Here is a 17,063-nt window from a genome sequence, read left to right as displayed (position 1 = left end):
GTTACACGCAGGGTACTGCCTTGGGTACATCCAGACTAAGTATTTGCTTTGAATAGAGTATCTCACAGAACAAAGGTATTAACTTTCACTCCGCTTATTCTAGCACGTTTATTGTTATCGTGCCAGGTCGGGGAGGGGTTGGGGCGCCCAGGAACAGGCTCTAAACAGACAGTACTTGCTCACACACAGACAATGTGCCAGCTTCACACACAGCACAAATCTGGACTGGAAAAAGCCGTGGACCATTGTCTCCCTCTAAACTACGAGATAACGCGTCGCCAATGTATACACACCATAAATACTTCACAGTCCAATGGGTTATGTGATCACATACCCTGTTTCTGCTTGTCGCAATTCGAGAGCATAACGCGCTACGTGCGTTTTGTGGCATTGCCACACTTCCACCCAGTGCAGATTCTCAGAAAAGCACTGAAAGAAATGAAAGTATATTGATGCACAAGGTGTCATGTCGAATACAGGCATTACCTGTGGACGTGAGAGTGTTCTTCTTCATTGTCGCACTCTATTGAGATTGGGAATGACGCCGGAAGAACAGTGACAGTTAGGTCACAGGGGGTGAGCATGCGTACAATCTGATACGGAGGGATCGTTTTCAAGTCAAGTTCAGTGCGTGCTTCTCAATGATGAAGTGGGCAATTACCACACATCGACAGGAAAAAGGGGATACTTACTGTGACGATAATAACCTATGGATGAGTTATGATAATTATACACATCAAGATTATTACACGATAAACCAGTAGGTGGAGAGCGCATGATGACATACACACAAGTCGATTCACATCAGATATAAGACCCGTAAAGATCCGGGGTAGAATAGATCTTCAGCAACCCATGCTTGCCGTAAAAGGCGACTATGCTTGTCGTAAAAGGCGACTAACGGGATCGGTTGGTCAGGCTCGCTGACTTGGTTGATGCATTTCATCGATCCCAATTGTGTGGATCGATGTTCATGATATTAATCACTGGATTGTCTGGTCCAGACTCGATTATTTACAGACCGCCGTCATATAGCTGGAATATTGCTGAGTGCGGCGTTAAACAACAAACAAACCAACGAACCAACCAACAGATATAAACAGAGGAATATGAAACTGTTGAAGATATACATGTAACAAAATATATGTCTTGGATAACTGTTCTCGTCTTTGTGAAAAAATTAACGAATGCTAAACGTCTTCAAAGAGAAAGGCCCTCGAGAATATTTGATTCATACGTTCCAAAATGATAAAAAATGATAGGAACATCCCTTACATGGTTAAACGGTTTTAAAAACTACAAATATCGAAAATGCATTTGGAAGAGTGATAAGCACTACTGGGATATATATTTGATTGTGTTTTCAGCAACATTCGAGGTCTACAAAAAATGTCGACTCTGGACAAGACAAGTTAAATCTCGATCTTGACAAAATATAATCCAAAGAATGCAGATATCCCTTCCATGCTACACCCTTTGGGACATGGAAGCCATAACACTCAGTTGGTTCGCTTGTTTGTTCTTGAACGCCGCACTCAGCAATATTTCAGTAATATGACGGTGGTCTGTAAATAATCGAGTCTGGGCCAGACAGTTCAGTGATTGACATCATGTACATCGATCCGCACAATTGGGATACGATGACATGCATCTAGACTAACATCTAGTCTCTGAAATGAACACATCTTACATAAAAAACAGTTGTTCAGTTATCTTAATAAAAATATAATAAAAAGGAGCCCAGTGACTCTTCATTTCCTGATACTGTAGTGATCTAGACTTGCCAAACATTATAGACTTGCATGGGCTGTATTTGATATATATTTGTATCAGGGTCTGTAAGACAGACTAACATGCATCAACCAAGTCAGCGAGACTGACCACCCGATCCCGTTAGTCGCCTCTTCACTTTTCTCTGATTTGTTTGTCTGTTGTTTAATGCCGCACTCAGCAATATTCCAGCTGTATGACGGCGGTCTGTAAATAATCGAGTCTGGACCAGACAATCCAGTGACTGACATCATGAACATCGATCCACGCAATTTGGATACGATGACATGCATCAACCAAGTCAGCGAGACTGACCACCCGATCCCGTTAGTCACCTCTTCACTTTTCTCTGAAAGCTGCTGTAAAACCTTCAGACTAGCCTTCAGATCAGGTCTTTGAGCCATCGTATCAAGAAAAGAAATAATTTACAAGTTAGAGTATATCACACCTATTATGGCACATACCTTCACTTAGATGAAGATGACTGCAACAAGGATGTCTCAACCCGAAAATGAGTGAGTTTTACTGATATTTATATTGAAATTGAAAGTCAGCGAACCTGACCACCTGATCCCGTTAATCGCCTCTTACGACAAGCATGGGCAACTGAAGACCAATTCTAATCCGGATCTTCACGTGACCATAACGCTCAGACACCACAAGAATACGATAGCATTTATTATATCCATTCGGAACCAACCGTTTATATTCGTTTTTGAGATATAGAAATCAGACATGCTGCTTTGAAAACTACAGGACTATCAGAGAAGAGAAGACGCCAGCCGAAGACCTTGACGTGGCTGAGCGCCGTTCTGAGCAATATTCCAGCTATATGACGACGGTCAGTAAATAATCGAGGCTGGACGAAATAATCCAGTGATTGACGTCATGAGAATCGATCTACGCAACCGGAATACAATGACATGCAGCAACCAAGTCAGTGAGCCTTAAGTTTTCAGGGACCGACCATTTATATCTCATTGTACCGACAAATCCTTCGTGAGAGGTCGCGTCAAGATCAAAGACAACTTTTACTGTCGAGTCAAAATGTATTGTGAACTGACAACGTTGAGAGTGAAGAGAATTTGAGGACACATTTGAGAGAATCTGGGGAAGCAGTTGACTGGAGGGTTGGTTGGTTGGTTGGTTGGTTTGTTGTTTAACGCCGCACTCAGCAATATTCCAGCTATATGACGGCGTTCTGTAAATAATCGAGTCTGGACCAGACAATCCAGTGATTAATATCATGAACATCGATCCATGAAATGCATCAACCAAGTCAGCGAGCCTGACCACCCGATCCTGTTAGTCGCCTTTTACGACAAGCATAGTCACCTTTTACGGCAAGCATGGGTTGCTGAAAACCTATTCTACCCCGGAATCTTCACGGGTCTTATTGTGAACTGACAACGTTGAGAGTGAAGAGAATTTGAGGACACAGTTGAGAGAATCTGGGGATGCAGTTGACTGGAGGGATTCTGGAGATACAGTACAGTAAATACGTATCAATGGATATTTGGAATTATCCTCAATGCTCAGTCTGTGTGTATTAACATCCAGCTGATCTAAAAAGGTCCAGACATTAACACGGAAGCAATACAAGAAGACAGAAGCAGTGATTGCAGGTGTCAGTGTAGCCGTTGTGTTGGGTGCTGCGTCTTCCTTGCTGTTGTTGATGGAGGCACGTGGGATGACGTGCGCCGTCAGTTGCACTCCACAGGACATTTATAGTCAGTTAACTCCCTTGCCTCGGGAAGATGGAAGAAGGTAGGAACGCAAGTATCCCAGATTGAGTTGACCTTTAATGAAGACTTTCAAAGACAGGGCACACTGGGGACATCTCATGAGATGATACAAAGCATTGAGAAATCCAACAGTCAGGTTCACATGGATGATATTATAGGACAATGGATATCATTAAGGAACAAGAAACTGTATATTTACTGGACTCCATCAAACAATCTGTTAAGTTTCACAAAAAAACACGCATAAATTGACATTTGATAGTTCTGACGTTTTTCCACTAAATAAACTATTCATTGTCAGACCACTGCGAACAAACTATTCAATAAGGGCATATTTCGGAACAAGCTGTTCATTAACAAAGGCAATGCTTGGATACAACAGAGTCAAGCATGCTGCCATGTCATCTGTTAAATTTCAGAGGTCGGGTAGCCTTGTGGTTAAAGCGTTCGCTCGTCACGCCGAAGACCCGGGTTCGAATCCCGACAGGGGTACAATATGTGAAGCCCATTTCTGGTGTTCCCCACCGTGATATTGCTGGAATGTTGCTAAAAGCGGCGTAAAACCAAACTCACTCACTCATTTATTGATATCACCAATTCAATTTGAGAGATCACCAAATCCAATGTAGATCCAGATATCACGAAATCTAGACTCTTAAAACAAGAGTGCTCTGAGAGCACAACATCCCCCGCATGAATTTGTTTAACGAGTCAAATGAAGCTCCGTAAAACAGGGGCAGTAACTCTGATATGCGTATCATCAACATGTCAACATCCTCTATTTTCCTAATTGTCTTGTATCGCCATGATGCGACGTCAAAGTTACAGACTGGCGTCTTCTTGCTGCCTCCTCGTTCTGTATCTGCCAGAGCTGTGTTTTTACCTGGAATGCCCACGAAGTTTGTACCGTTGCTGATTACAGTAGTCAGTGTTGATGAATCGTGCAACTAAGCTTTAGTCATTGAAGAGTATTATTTGTTTGTTTGTTCTTGAACGCCGCACTCAGCAATATTCAAGCTAAATAATGGCGGTCTGTAAATAATCGAGTCTGGACCAGACAATCCAGTGATTGACATCATATATTGATCCACGCAATTGGGATACGATGATATGCACTTACCAAATCACAGAGTCTGACAACCCGATCCCATTAGTCGCCTCCTACGACAAGCGTAGTTTTACAGCAAGCATGGGTTGCTGAAGACCTTTTCTGACCCGGATCTTACACGAGTCAATAGTATTAAAGTGAAAGAAAGGCCCGACGTGATGCAGGTCATTATATGAGGCGCCGTTTACAATTATTCCCTATTATATGTTATCAATAATTCATTTATTGATATCACAAATTCAGTTTGAGAGATCACCTAATCCAATGTAGATTCAGATATCACGAAATCTAAACTCTTAAAAAAATGAACATGTCATATCGCAAATCCGATTTTTTTTAAATCACTAAATTAATTTTAGGTATCATAAATTCTAAATGTGTTATTGATATAAAAATCGAATGAGTGATATCAATAATTCACTTCAAGGCTCATGAAAAAAAGACTTCTCCCTTAGGTCATATCGAAGTTAATATATTGTCTGACACGCTTATCACGCTTAAAGTACATTGGATATATTGATTTGGGGATGGCGAATTGTTGAAAATACACTTTCAGACTTAAAGACTTTATGCTGTTTAATTATGCTCGACATGACATTCTGAGAATAAGTTAGATTCCCCACATCCCTTGTCTTCAATCTATAAATCGATTTTTTACATCAAAAAATCATTTTTATGAAATTCGAATTATTGATATCAATAATAATTTTATATCATTCTGAAATCAAATTTGTGATTTCATTCAATCATTTCCATGATATCTAAAATTCGAATTGGGATATCAATAACTTATTTTGTGATATCTAAAAAGCGAGTTCTTGAATGTCATCAAAAAGTCGTTTGAATAGAATGAATAATACGCTGTCCCTCTGCAATCCATGCTTGTGAGAGGCGACCAACGGGATTGGATGGTCAAACTCGCTGATTTAGTTGATGCATGTCATCGCATCAAAACTGCGTGGATCGATTCTCATGGTGTCAATCACTGGATTGTCTGGTCCAGACTCGATTAATTACAGGCCTCCGTCACATAGCTGTAATATTGGTGAGTGTGGCGTTAAACGACAAACAAACAAATGATAATTTATAACAGCATATTCTTCTAAAATAGACAAGGATAGTCTGCTGTTACTGTAACCTTGCTTGTGAAACGTAAACTGTCACGTGATGTTTTCAAGATGTCTTAAATAAAGCCAGTCACAAACATATTACGAAACTGAAAATAATTTGAACTAGATTGGTACCCCATGGAAATGAAATTTGCGAGCCCTCATGATTATGTTAAACTTCAAAAACTCACAGTGAGAACTACCGTTACATAACCGTATGACAGAAAATCCACAAAGCTGGTGAGTGGCGGAAATGGTCATTAACTATTTATTAAAATAACAAAAAAATGACAACGTATGTTCTCCCGTGGTAAGAGGGGGGAGGGAAAATACACGGCGAACGATCCAAAGCACATGGCACCAGCCAGCGCCCCTTAGTGACAAAAAAACAAAACCACACCAGTGGGACTTATTCCCCGTTGCATCCCTTGGAGTTCTCTCCCTTGCACCAGAAAGACGTGAAAACCATATTTTGTTTAAACAAATCTTTCATCAAATGCCATTATAGACTTTATTAGAAAATATGGTGTTTATAATTATGATATTGTTATTCCAACTGTTTCAAATGCTTTTTGGAAGGATGTACTGAAAACATGGTCATTATACTTGAATAGTTATCTTATACAGCAGCATCAGAAATTGGCACTAATCCTATAGTCCTTGCCAAACTGCGCAATTTACTATTGTATCATTGGACTAGTAGAAATTTGCCCTCTCTAATGGTTTTGCTGTATGTTATCGTCATGAGGACTAGTGGACTAACATTATTAGTTTGTACCGCTGTACAGGTAAGTTGTGAGGAGATCATTTCACAGTCGTTATGGGATAACAGTAATATTGTAGGTAAGGTAGGTGTAGGAATAAATTTTATTACTTCTATACTGCAAGAAAATGGAACAGACTGATTTTGATGAATCATTTTTTTAATGAAGTATTAAACAGATTTCTTCACATCTCAGGGCATTAGGCATGTCGTATTGTCAAAAGTGGAGAATACTTTATAAGTAACATGCCCAATGCCCTTTCAATCATTTGACGTCGCTGTCCTGAAAAAATAAACACGTAAAAAGTTGGAAAATATTTATCAGACTTATCAGATCACAAGAACACATAGCCATGATAAATGGGAAAATGAGTTCACAAGCATGAGTGAGTGAGTGAGTGAGTGAGTTGGGTTTAACGCCCGCTTTTAACATTATTCCAGTTATATCACGGCGTGTCAGCTTAATGTGGGAGGAAAGCCCGAAGTGATGCAGATCTCAGACGTTTACCACTTCGGGTTTCTGGTTTCATAGGTTTCTGGTGTGTCCAAGGGACACAGCTCTGCACAGCAAATAGCGGCGCCCTAGACGACTGGGCCACCCGTGCCCCCTTCACAAGCGTGAAGATAAAGAATTGGAGCATTTGTATTTAAGGGCAACTATTGGTGTACACAGAGCACGAAGTATGAAGTGGATCCAGTTCAAAGTCATTCATAATATCCTCACAGCAAACAACTTCCTGTACAAAACCGGATGTGAAGATTCCAGCCCTTGTTCATTTTGCATTATTGGAATTGAAATAGTTATACACATTTAATGTTGATGTGCTAATGTACATGTAATTAAGTAGATTGATCAGCGGGCTTGGAAATATATGAAGACTGCCACATTTACCAATGAAAACATAACTTTGTAAGGTAAAAATATTGAATCCCTTATACACCATATTATCAGCTGTAAAACAGTATATTTATGAACGAAATTGAAAAATTATACATTAGCCCTATTTCCAACAATTCAGGAAGAAATAGAAAATTATTATAAGATTAGATACTTTGTGTTATCTGGCGGTAATCAGGCCAAATTGTATTTCTTTGGGTCATCCTTCTACATTCGCAGACATATAACCAATACTTGCAGACTATATGTACTTGAAAATGTTTAATGTATAACTTCGGTGAGTTCTGACTCTATTCCTTAACACAAACCTAAAGCAAACCCATTCGCAGTGCAGCCTGAAGTATCCTGAATATGTCTTCCTCATTGCGACAATCGAAACCTCTGGCCCATTCCATAACCCCTAAATGTGCTAGTCCCGCGAAATGACACGTGTGTCCACGATTGCACAGGAACACAGTACTTACTGCATAATTACTCCTAAAGACGAACATTTATTCATGTCGTGTCGGTTCAAATAAACACGCGTGGCAAATCTGATATTGTATTGTTAATGACAACATATCCAACTGCATACGATTTTCCCTGAAGAATAACGTCCAAGGTCTGTTGCTCGGCTTGGCGAACCATCAATAGAACTGTCAGGTCAGAGTTCCACTCTTTAAAGCTTTGCAGCAAAGGTGGCAAATTCGTCAAATTGTCATTTCATTCACTCTCGGATCTACTTTGATACTCTGCAACAATTCTTTTTCGATACAATGAGAGGACTAAATTTTCCCGATGTATAACTGTGCATCGAGCAAATGTAGTTATTGAACAAAAGACTTGTATCACCAGCGTAGTTTGTGTTGTCCAATTGCAACGAAAGAATGTCCCCACAAAACACAAAGGTCAAGAAGCGCCTTTGTTGGAATCAAAATACATTTAACATGGTTTCTAACATTTAATCTTTGGTTTGGTGTGGGTTGTGTCGTGTTTGCTTTTTGTTTTGTAAGCAGGTGGAGATGGGGGTGTTTTATATTGGTGGGGGTGGGAGGGGTAGTATTCCCCGTCCAGACTCGACACCTTCACACAAAGGGAATATTCAGTGCAGCACATCTTCCCGAGGCAAGAGAGTTAACTGACTAAGTCCAGATTCCACCCTTGCTGAACTACGCTCGAAGTCCTGGGCTCGATCGGAGTGCCACCAGTGGCTATTACGAGTTATGTCCTTTCCCTGCCTCTCCTATTGACCAATCAGATTCAACCTCTCGTGTCGCTTGCAATTGCTTCAAACAAAACGGTGGCGCCCAGTCAAGACGATCTGATCGATAATCAAAATCTATATTGTGATAAAACGAGTCTTACATCGCGAAGTGCATCAAATCGCGTGAGCACCTTGATAAAAAACATGAAAAGATATAGAAAATATCTGTTGACAACGAGTTGGCGGTGCACATGTTTTGCAAATGCTGCAGTCGACCGAAATCTGCATGACACTTTACGAACCGGATTTCGATTTCGGTGCGCGATTTTGATTGGACTATGCACAGACTCGTTAGTCCAGCCAAAATGTAACTCCATAATACCAGAATGTACGGCAAGGGTGGAAACTGGACTTTTATAGTCAGTTAACTCTCTTGCCTCAGGAAGATGAGTGCAGCAGTGAATATTCGTTAAGATCGACGTGTGGTCAAGGGTGCAGTTATGGTGGAAAACGGAATTAATGACATCACAAATTCAACTTATTGATATAAAACTTCACTATTATTTTATATCACAAAATGAACAATTTATATCTCAAATTCGATTTTTATATATCCAAAAATGAAATATTGATATAACAAAATTGAATTTAAACAAAAAATACTTAATTTTTTCGAAATATGAAATACATTTTTAGATATTACAAATCATTTTATGAAGGATCTATCTAAAATACTAATGAATGACATCAATAATTATTTCATGATATCAATAACTATTTCATGATATCATCAATTCAGATTTGTGATATTATTAATTTAATATGATAAAATCACGAATAAAAAGTAAAACGGCGCCTCACATACATTAATTTTTCCCTTCACCGAGCTGTGCTGACAAAGCAAGGATAGATTATGGAGGAGAACATGCAGTTTATATGAAGCATTATGTCTAAGAGTTTCTTCATCAAGATACGTTTCGACCACGGATAGATTTATGTACTACCTCAAACGACTAACACCCCTTCACCTTTTGTGGAGGCGATGATATCGGAAGTGAAAGGAAAGTTTTACGCCCAGTGAAGGGGCTTGTTCGGTCAAAGGGAGACAACTCATCCAACGGTTTCCTGACTTTCAACCGCTGATCTCAGTGTTTCGAAGTTAGTGGGATATATGTGTGTGCACTCAGCAATATTCCAGCGATATCACGGCAGTCTGTAAATGATCAAGTCTGAACCAGACTATCCAGTGATTGACATCATGAGCATCCATCACTGGGGTACGGTGGCATGCATCAACCAAGTGGATGTGGTTTCATGGGCCGCCCACCAACGATTTCAGATAAACTCGGGTACCTTATTCCGTTACATTCATACTACATCCATACGACGAATTGGATTTGAGGAGCTGTGCCATTAGTGGTCAAAGGGAAGTAACTGTAAATCTTGTTTACCATTTGCTAAACACACTTACCTCCCATTGGAACAGGGGACAAAACTATTGATTTTTGTTAACGCGGTTAGCTCCATTTGATTAAAGCAGTGTGTGAAGTTTTAAGGGTGACACTGTTCGGAGTTCAGGCAAGGGAGTTAACTCCTGCAAAAACACTCTCGTACAAACATGATTATTTCCCTTTGACCATAACCAAACCAAGCTCCTTCCCAGCGCGTGACACTTTCGTTACACTCTCGGTAACATCGCTGCAACCAGTGTGGGCACGGCCATTACAAGAATCTTGAAACCCCAAATGTAGTAACGGTTTACTTTTTTCTAAACACATTTACCTACCTTTGGGGACAACACTCGAGGTGTTGTATGCTGTCAGCGCCGTTTGATTGACGTAACTAGAGTTACTTCCCTTTGACCATGAACGGCCAAGCTCCTTCCCAGCGCGTGACACCTTCGTTACACTCTCGGTATAGAGAGCTCCGCGAACGGACTATTGCTGTGAGGAGCTTGATGAACGGCACGGTTGAGTGTAAGAAGGGTGTCACGTGCTGGGAAGGAGCTTAGCCCCGTGTGTGAAGTTTTCAGCGAAACACTATGAGGAAATAAGGCAAAGGATTTAACATTTGTACAAACACGATTACCCTTCTTGACCATAAACAAACAAGCTCCTCCCATTACACTCCCTTACATCGTTGCCACCAGTGTGGAAGCGGTATTTACATTAATCTTGAAACTTGCCCTCGTATCCAAAATGTAGTTAAAGCTTTTTGTCTTTGGGGAAACCATTATCATAAATTTTGTTTGCGTATTAAGATTGATCTAGATTGGGGGTATTTGAAAAACAGCGAAATGTTTGCGCAAAGAAGTCGTTACACATGTTGACTATTATTTCTCTTACAAACTTACACTTACGTCTAATATATGGAAATACTAATTTTGGAAAATAAATTTCCTACAAATATGAACAATTAAAATGTTGAAGGTCTTTCCAGCACCTGATGACGACATATCTTACAAAACGACAAAAAGAGGTTTGGGAGGTTTCTCAGTGGGTTCGCTTCGTCTAAAAATAGGGACCAGAGAAACATTAAAGCCATCGTCACTTTGGCCTGTACCAGCTCTGATATTGAGATATGCGACAACTCCCCACTACAAATGGTCCTTTGCGATGTGTTTTTTTTCAATGCCAAATTGATTCTTACAAGAAAACTAATCGCATAAAGGAGGAAGAACATTTAAACGTACACGTTGAGTTTTAATTTACGGTGTCCAGGGACATGCAGAAAGAAAAATATGACATACCTCATTCAACTGTATTCAAGGACTCGTAGAGTCTTTTATGCATCATTGATAAAGATATTTTCCTTTAAACAAAATTGGATTTGGCTTGAGACTAATTAATCTTGATTTGAGGGCTTGATATTAGAGCCATATTAGATTGAATATATTGAGACTCACTCCTGTACAGTTGACAGGTCTGGGAATACAAATAAGAATACACTGGCCTGTGTAATTTTATAAGGTGACCTCCCAACTCAAGCATACGGTTTGAGTCTGAACAGAAAAGTTCGCAGCGCGGGATGTTCAACTGAGACGCCCTGATAACTCTACTTCCGCAACAAACTCGTCACGTGATATGACGTCACGACAATCAGACCCCTTAGTGATCGCGGAGGCGTAGATACGTTGCTGCCAGCTCTGTACCTAAAACGACGTTTTGCCTGATTATCGAAGACACTGGGATAAATATATTTATTGGATACACACCATCACTTTACAGTGGTAAGTTTTTATATAAAGAGGTTTTATTTCTTAGGAATTAATGAAACCAAAAACAGAATCACTTGTTCAGTCTGCACTTGGTGAGGTGAGGTGAGGTGAAATTAGGTTTAACGTCGAGTCCAATATTATTGCACTTATATAGCGACGTGCATGCACGTGTGTGTGTGGCTGTTTGTACTAGTCCGGGCTGATGCCGATTTATAGTGCTAGCTCACTGAGATACCATGCCGCAGTGTAACATGAATACCCCACTCAGACACAGTATACTGACTCCAAGCCGACCAGTCCTTGTTTTAGCCCCTTAATGTCGAGCGCCAGACAAGGTAACAACAAGTACCATCTTTTAACGTCTATTGGTATGACGCGGCCGGGGATCGAACCCCGGACTTTTCGCTCTCCGGGCGGGCGCTCTACCACAAGACCACGGAGGCGGCTAGTCTGCACTTGGACGGTGGGACCTTGTGGTTAAAGCGTTCATTCGTCACTTCATAGGTCTGCTTCCCCACATCGTTATATTGCTGGAATATTTCTAAAAGCTGCGTAAAATCATACCCACTCACTCACTTAGTACTTCAGGACACACAATTCAAAACATCACGTGTTTTGAAGCTACATGTGTACTTCAGTTATTGCCAGCACGTCAGTTTGGGATACGGATATCATGGCTGTGAACATCACGAGTTCTCCCGTGAAGATCCAGATTAGAATTGGTCTTCAGCAACCCACGCTTGTCGCAAGGGGCGACTATTCGACTTGTTTGATGCATGTCATCGTATACCAATCACCCTGATCAATGTTCATGGGGTCAATCACTGAACTGTCTTGTCGATTATTTACATATAGCTGGAATAATATTGAGTGCGGCGTTAAACAACAAACAAACAAAATTAACCCAACAAAGCAAATATATCGCACTATTGTATATAAACAAATATCCACAAATGTGTATACATGATATAAAGATTTGAAATCATTATACAATAATATTATTCTTAGTGTCTTGTGAGGGAGTGACATATAATTAATATTAAGCAATCTGTTCAAATAATACAGTTCCCACAATAAAACAGTTTATGTACAGTAAAATTAATTCATTGGCTTAATCCCACTTTATCCTATGATACAGCATGGCGGCGGAAGCTACCTTGTGTGTCTACCGTCTCGTGTACATTCATGTTTCAGGCGGACTAGCGATTATTCATGTCTCCTGTCTATTTTTTGCCTTTACATTATTGATAGATTCTTCAAATATAAACAGAACTTTGCTGATGTTGAAGCCAATGACCTTGAATGTGGGATATTATCATTGAAGTTCTGTCGGGGAGATTACTGGTCCAACGCTAATTCGAAATTTTCCTTTCTTTCAACACATAGAATTATCATATATTTTCATATATGTTTCTACTCACAAGTTCAAAATAGTTTATATTTCTTCTTGTTCTTTTCAGATGGGTCGGTTGCTTCGCAGAATAGCCATGAGAGCCGGGACACAGGTTCTGTCTCCCATCCCGGAGTTGCCCGAAGAGTCCCGATCTCCTACGCCTGTCAGTGGTAAGTAATGTTGTTGAAATTAATATATTAAAATGTCTAATTATATGGACGCAATTTTTAGATCTACGGTGTATTGTGAAGTGACAATTACAATCCAAAGCAATATTACCCAGCATTATTTGTTACGTCATTGTATTGTCATCGTTATAACCGCATTATGTTGTGTATGAATTACGAGGTATTTTCTCATGTACAGAGATTAATATCAGCTAATATAACAAATGAACACAATATAAAAGAGCAGTTTAAAAGTCTTCATATTTTTGCTCTCGAAATGAACAGCTGTCATCTGCTTGTAAAACGAGATGCAGTACAAGACACATCGTACCAGTTCAAAATCCCTCCTGGGGCGGTCGGGCAGCCTAGTTGTAAAAGCGGTTACCCGACATGGGTACAATGTTTGAAACCCATTTCTGGTGTTCCCCGCTGTGATATTGCTGGAATATTGCTAAAAGCGGCGTAAATCCATACTCACTCACTCACTTAAAATCCTTCCTTTATGGTGCTTATCCACAACATTGTGTTCTCTTTTTTGATAGCATTTATGAATTGGTACATTTCCGAATATCTCTTTGTGAAGGTTAACAATTTCTTGGTCACGGTTGATCGACGTTTTTAGTCTTTTGATGTTGATGGCTTTTTGTAGTTTTTAAAAAAATTTATGTTACTGACTTCGCCGGTAATGTCATGACTACCCTTGTGTACATATCAGGCTTCACTAATCAAGTATAACTACATCTGATATCTACTCTACTGTATAAACATTGCCTCCGACCTGTATATATAATTGTCTACCTTGCACTGTATATCACTTGTTTGATAACGGTGTTATCTATCCTTACTTAATTTCATATTAAGTTTATAAGGGTCTGTCTATGGCTTAAGCGTAAATCTCGATGAAATAATTTCTATGCGCCCTGTAACAGCGGTTGAGTGCATTAGAAACACATATGGGGCGGTCGGGTAGCCTAGTGGTTAAAGCGTTCGCTCGTCACGCCGAAGACCTGGGTTCGATTCCCGACATGGGTACAATGTGTGAATCCCATTTCTGGTGACCCCGCCGTCATACTGCTGGAATATTGCTAAAAGCGGCGTAAAACCATACTCACTCACTCACTCACTAGAAGCACATATTCGTTGAAATATTACGGCAATCATGAAAGAGACTAAAGGTACTAATATCCATACGGTTGAGACGATACTTTTTTTAAAAAGAAACATACAACTGCGTGTTCTTCATTAAAAATACTTTAGTACATGTATCTAGTTGATGAAATTCTCTAATTTATTTCACCGGTCATTGTTTTGTTTCAAGCAGATGCTTTCAACGCAAGTCCAGAGAGACCAGAAAACCCAAAACTCAGCGAAGAGGAATGGTAGGCATCGTAGGCAGTATTACATAGAGATTGGCAGACAGAACGACCATTAAATGTTAATTCTGTGTCATATTCAGAATATTCAATCTGTGTGTTATACATTAGTTTGGAATTAATACACATTATATTTTATCAAAATAAAAAATTAAGCGTATAAATTTAGAAACAGTTTATTTTCGTTAATATAATGTTTCATTAAAACCTACAAAACCATGTTAATGTGTCACGTTAAGTTTTGGATGTCACATTCGGTCGTAAAATATCCATAGTTCATTTGTTTCACTGAGCAACAATCAAACAATAATTAAGACTTATCTTACGCCCACATGTCTGTTGATTATTAAATGTTTATTCTTTTCATTGAGCAATAACCAGAAATAATTAAGACCTGTCTTCACGTTGCCAACAAATCTGTTGAAAACATCCCCGTCTGCTCTTACAGCTTCATGAAGCACCTTCAGAGTCTCGCTGCAGACTACAAAATGGAAATGGAACAGGTGGGAAGACAACTCCGTGTGATGCAGAGAAGAAATGCCCGGATTGAGAAGAACGCCGAATTCTACCACGTAGAGTACGACAACTACAAGCGGAACTGGGACAAAAACCAGGAGAAGATTCTGGGACTGAAGACGCGTCTGGACAAAAACCAGCCACTGAAGAAGGTCATTGACAGGTTGCATTCCCTCCAAGATGAAAACAAGCGGCTGAGGGCCTCTTATTTCCAGACTGTTCTGGACAACAATTTTCTGAGGAAAACCTGGAAGAACATGGAAGGGGAAGGGATTGAGAATGAGGAATTTCCGGATGTTGAGAACATGAGAGAGGCAATAGCTCCAAGACCTCCCACAGCTCCCGATAATGGCCGGGCGGGATCAGCCAGACGACGCCCATACACTGGCAGGTCCAGGGAGGATCGGCCTCATCTGCCGCCTATCACAGAGAACAACAAAACGGTCACACCTCACAAGAAGACGACAGCTGAATCACCTGAGAAGAAACAAAGCAAATCTTCGGTTCATCTGCCACAACTCGGGACAATGGTCCCCACTCCTCCAACAGGTCCACGGAGAAATGCTCCCAGCAGACGACAGAGCAGAATTCCACTGGCCTTACCACCAATCCGTGGTGCGACTTCTGTGGATAGTCTTCGGCTTCCCCGCCAGGGTGTGCAGGATATTGGTCGCAAGTCTCGGGATCTGCAAGGGACAAGGGTGTCTCGTGATTAAAGGTGGATCGACTAGTAAACATGGATGGATGAATTTATAATGTACATTTTCAATATAGATATCTGACGTCTGTTGTCTTATCAGACACATCAACCTTCAACAAAGTCAAACCTCATGCGCATATCACTAACGGCTTCCGTCAATCATCCGAATCGTTTCTTTTCATCCATTCTGTATATCCATCAATCCATCCATCCATCCATCCGTCCGTCAATCAATCGATCCGTCTACTCACGGAGTCAGATCTTTGTACAGTCTCCCTTGTCTACTCATCCCCCACCCCTACAGGTAAAATCTCCGTACCTCCGAACTACAAGGCTGAAATTTAATTTCTAAGTTTCTCCTCGTCTATTAACGCTATACCGACCAAGGATGCACAAAAGAACCCTTTGAAACAGAGGGCAGTAATGTATCTGTGAAATGCTTGTTTGGAATGGCTCCGCGTCCCCGACTGGGTGCGTTGCAAGGCGAATGCACTCACGTCCAGAGATGGGAAAGGAACAATATTTACATACATTTTGTCTATATTTGGATTCCCGGTGTATTATAGTGCTGTTTTGATTATTAATGCACATGTGAGAGTCATTTATAAAAAGATGTGTGTTGGTTATGCATGAGACCAATACCTGTTGAGCGCAAAACTATTTTACAAGGTGCTTGCATATTTTTATCATACACAGTGGAACCCCGCTTGCCCGAATCCAGCTTAGCCTGAAACCCCGCAAACGGGAAAAGTTTTAAAAAGAAAACCAAAAAATAATTTAAAATTTCCGATGCATATTGGAACACCGCTTGTCCCAATTCCACTTATCCGGAACCCTGCACATCGGACAAGTTTAATGCAAAACGAAAACATTATATTCGTTTATCAGGACAATTCCTTGAAAAGCGCTAGTGCCCGGATAAGCGGGGTTCTACTGTATGGACTTGTTCTGTTCCTGAGTACTTTTTACAATGGAACGTTTGGGAAAACTTTACATTTACCTATACAAAAATATATTTTCAACTTTGTTACTGTTGTATTTACAATGTTTACCATTTGATCTATAATATATATAGAAAAACACAGATGTTGAATAAAATTAAATGAATAGTTGTTTAAAAA

General features: G+C 40.2%; 1 protein-coding gene across 1 annotated transcript; it reads left to right on the top strand.

Annotated features, from left to right (window-relative positions):
- The first annotated feature begins 10,440 nt into the window (after window positions 1-10,440).
- LOC139471989 (uncharacterized) lies at window positions 10,441-15,958 on the top strand. The gene is made up of 4 exons (XM_071254496.1): window positions 10,441-10,552; window positions 13,228-13,356; window positions 14,675-14,732; window positions 15,175-15,958. The coding sequence occupies exons 1-4, from the start codon at window positions 10,441-10,443 to the stop codon at window positions 15,956-15,958; spliced, it is 1,083 nt and encodes a 360-aa protein (XP_071110597.1).
- The last annotated feature ends 1,105 nt before the right edge of the window (window positions 15,959-17,063 follow it).

This window comes from Haliotis cracherodii, unplaced genomic scaffold, assembly GCF_022045235.1.
Source record: "Haliotis cracherodii isolate W230 unplaced genomic scaffold, xgHalCrac1.p SCAF_23, whole genome shotgun sequence".
Lineage (NCBI taxonomy): Eukaryota > Metazoa > Mollusca > Gastropoda > Lepetellida > Haliotidae > Haliotis > Haliotis cracherodii.
Note: the sequence above shows the minus strand (reverse complement) of the source record. Positions and strands in the feature narration are given on the sequence as shown.

What these genes read in the sequence shown, in the direction of transcription:
- LOC139471989 (XM_071254496.1), top strand. Translation starts at nt 10,441, where the DNA reads ATGAACGGCCAAGCTCCTTCCCAGCGCGTGACACCTTCGTTACACTCT. An exon ending in ATCTCCTACGCCTGTCAGTG is followed by an intron (nt 13,357 to 14,674) that starts GTAAGTAATGTT and finishes TGTTTCAAGCAG; the next exon opens with ATGCTTTCAACGCAAGTCCA. An exon ending in AAACTCAGCGAAGAGGAATG is followed by an intron (nt 14,733 to 15,174) that starts GTAGGCATCGTA and finishes CTGCTCTTACAG; the next exon opens with CTTCATGAAGCACCTTCAGA.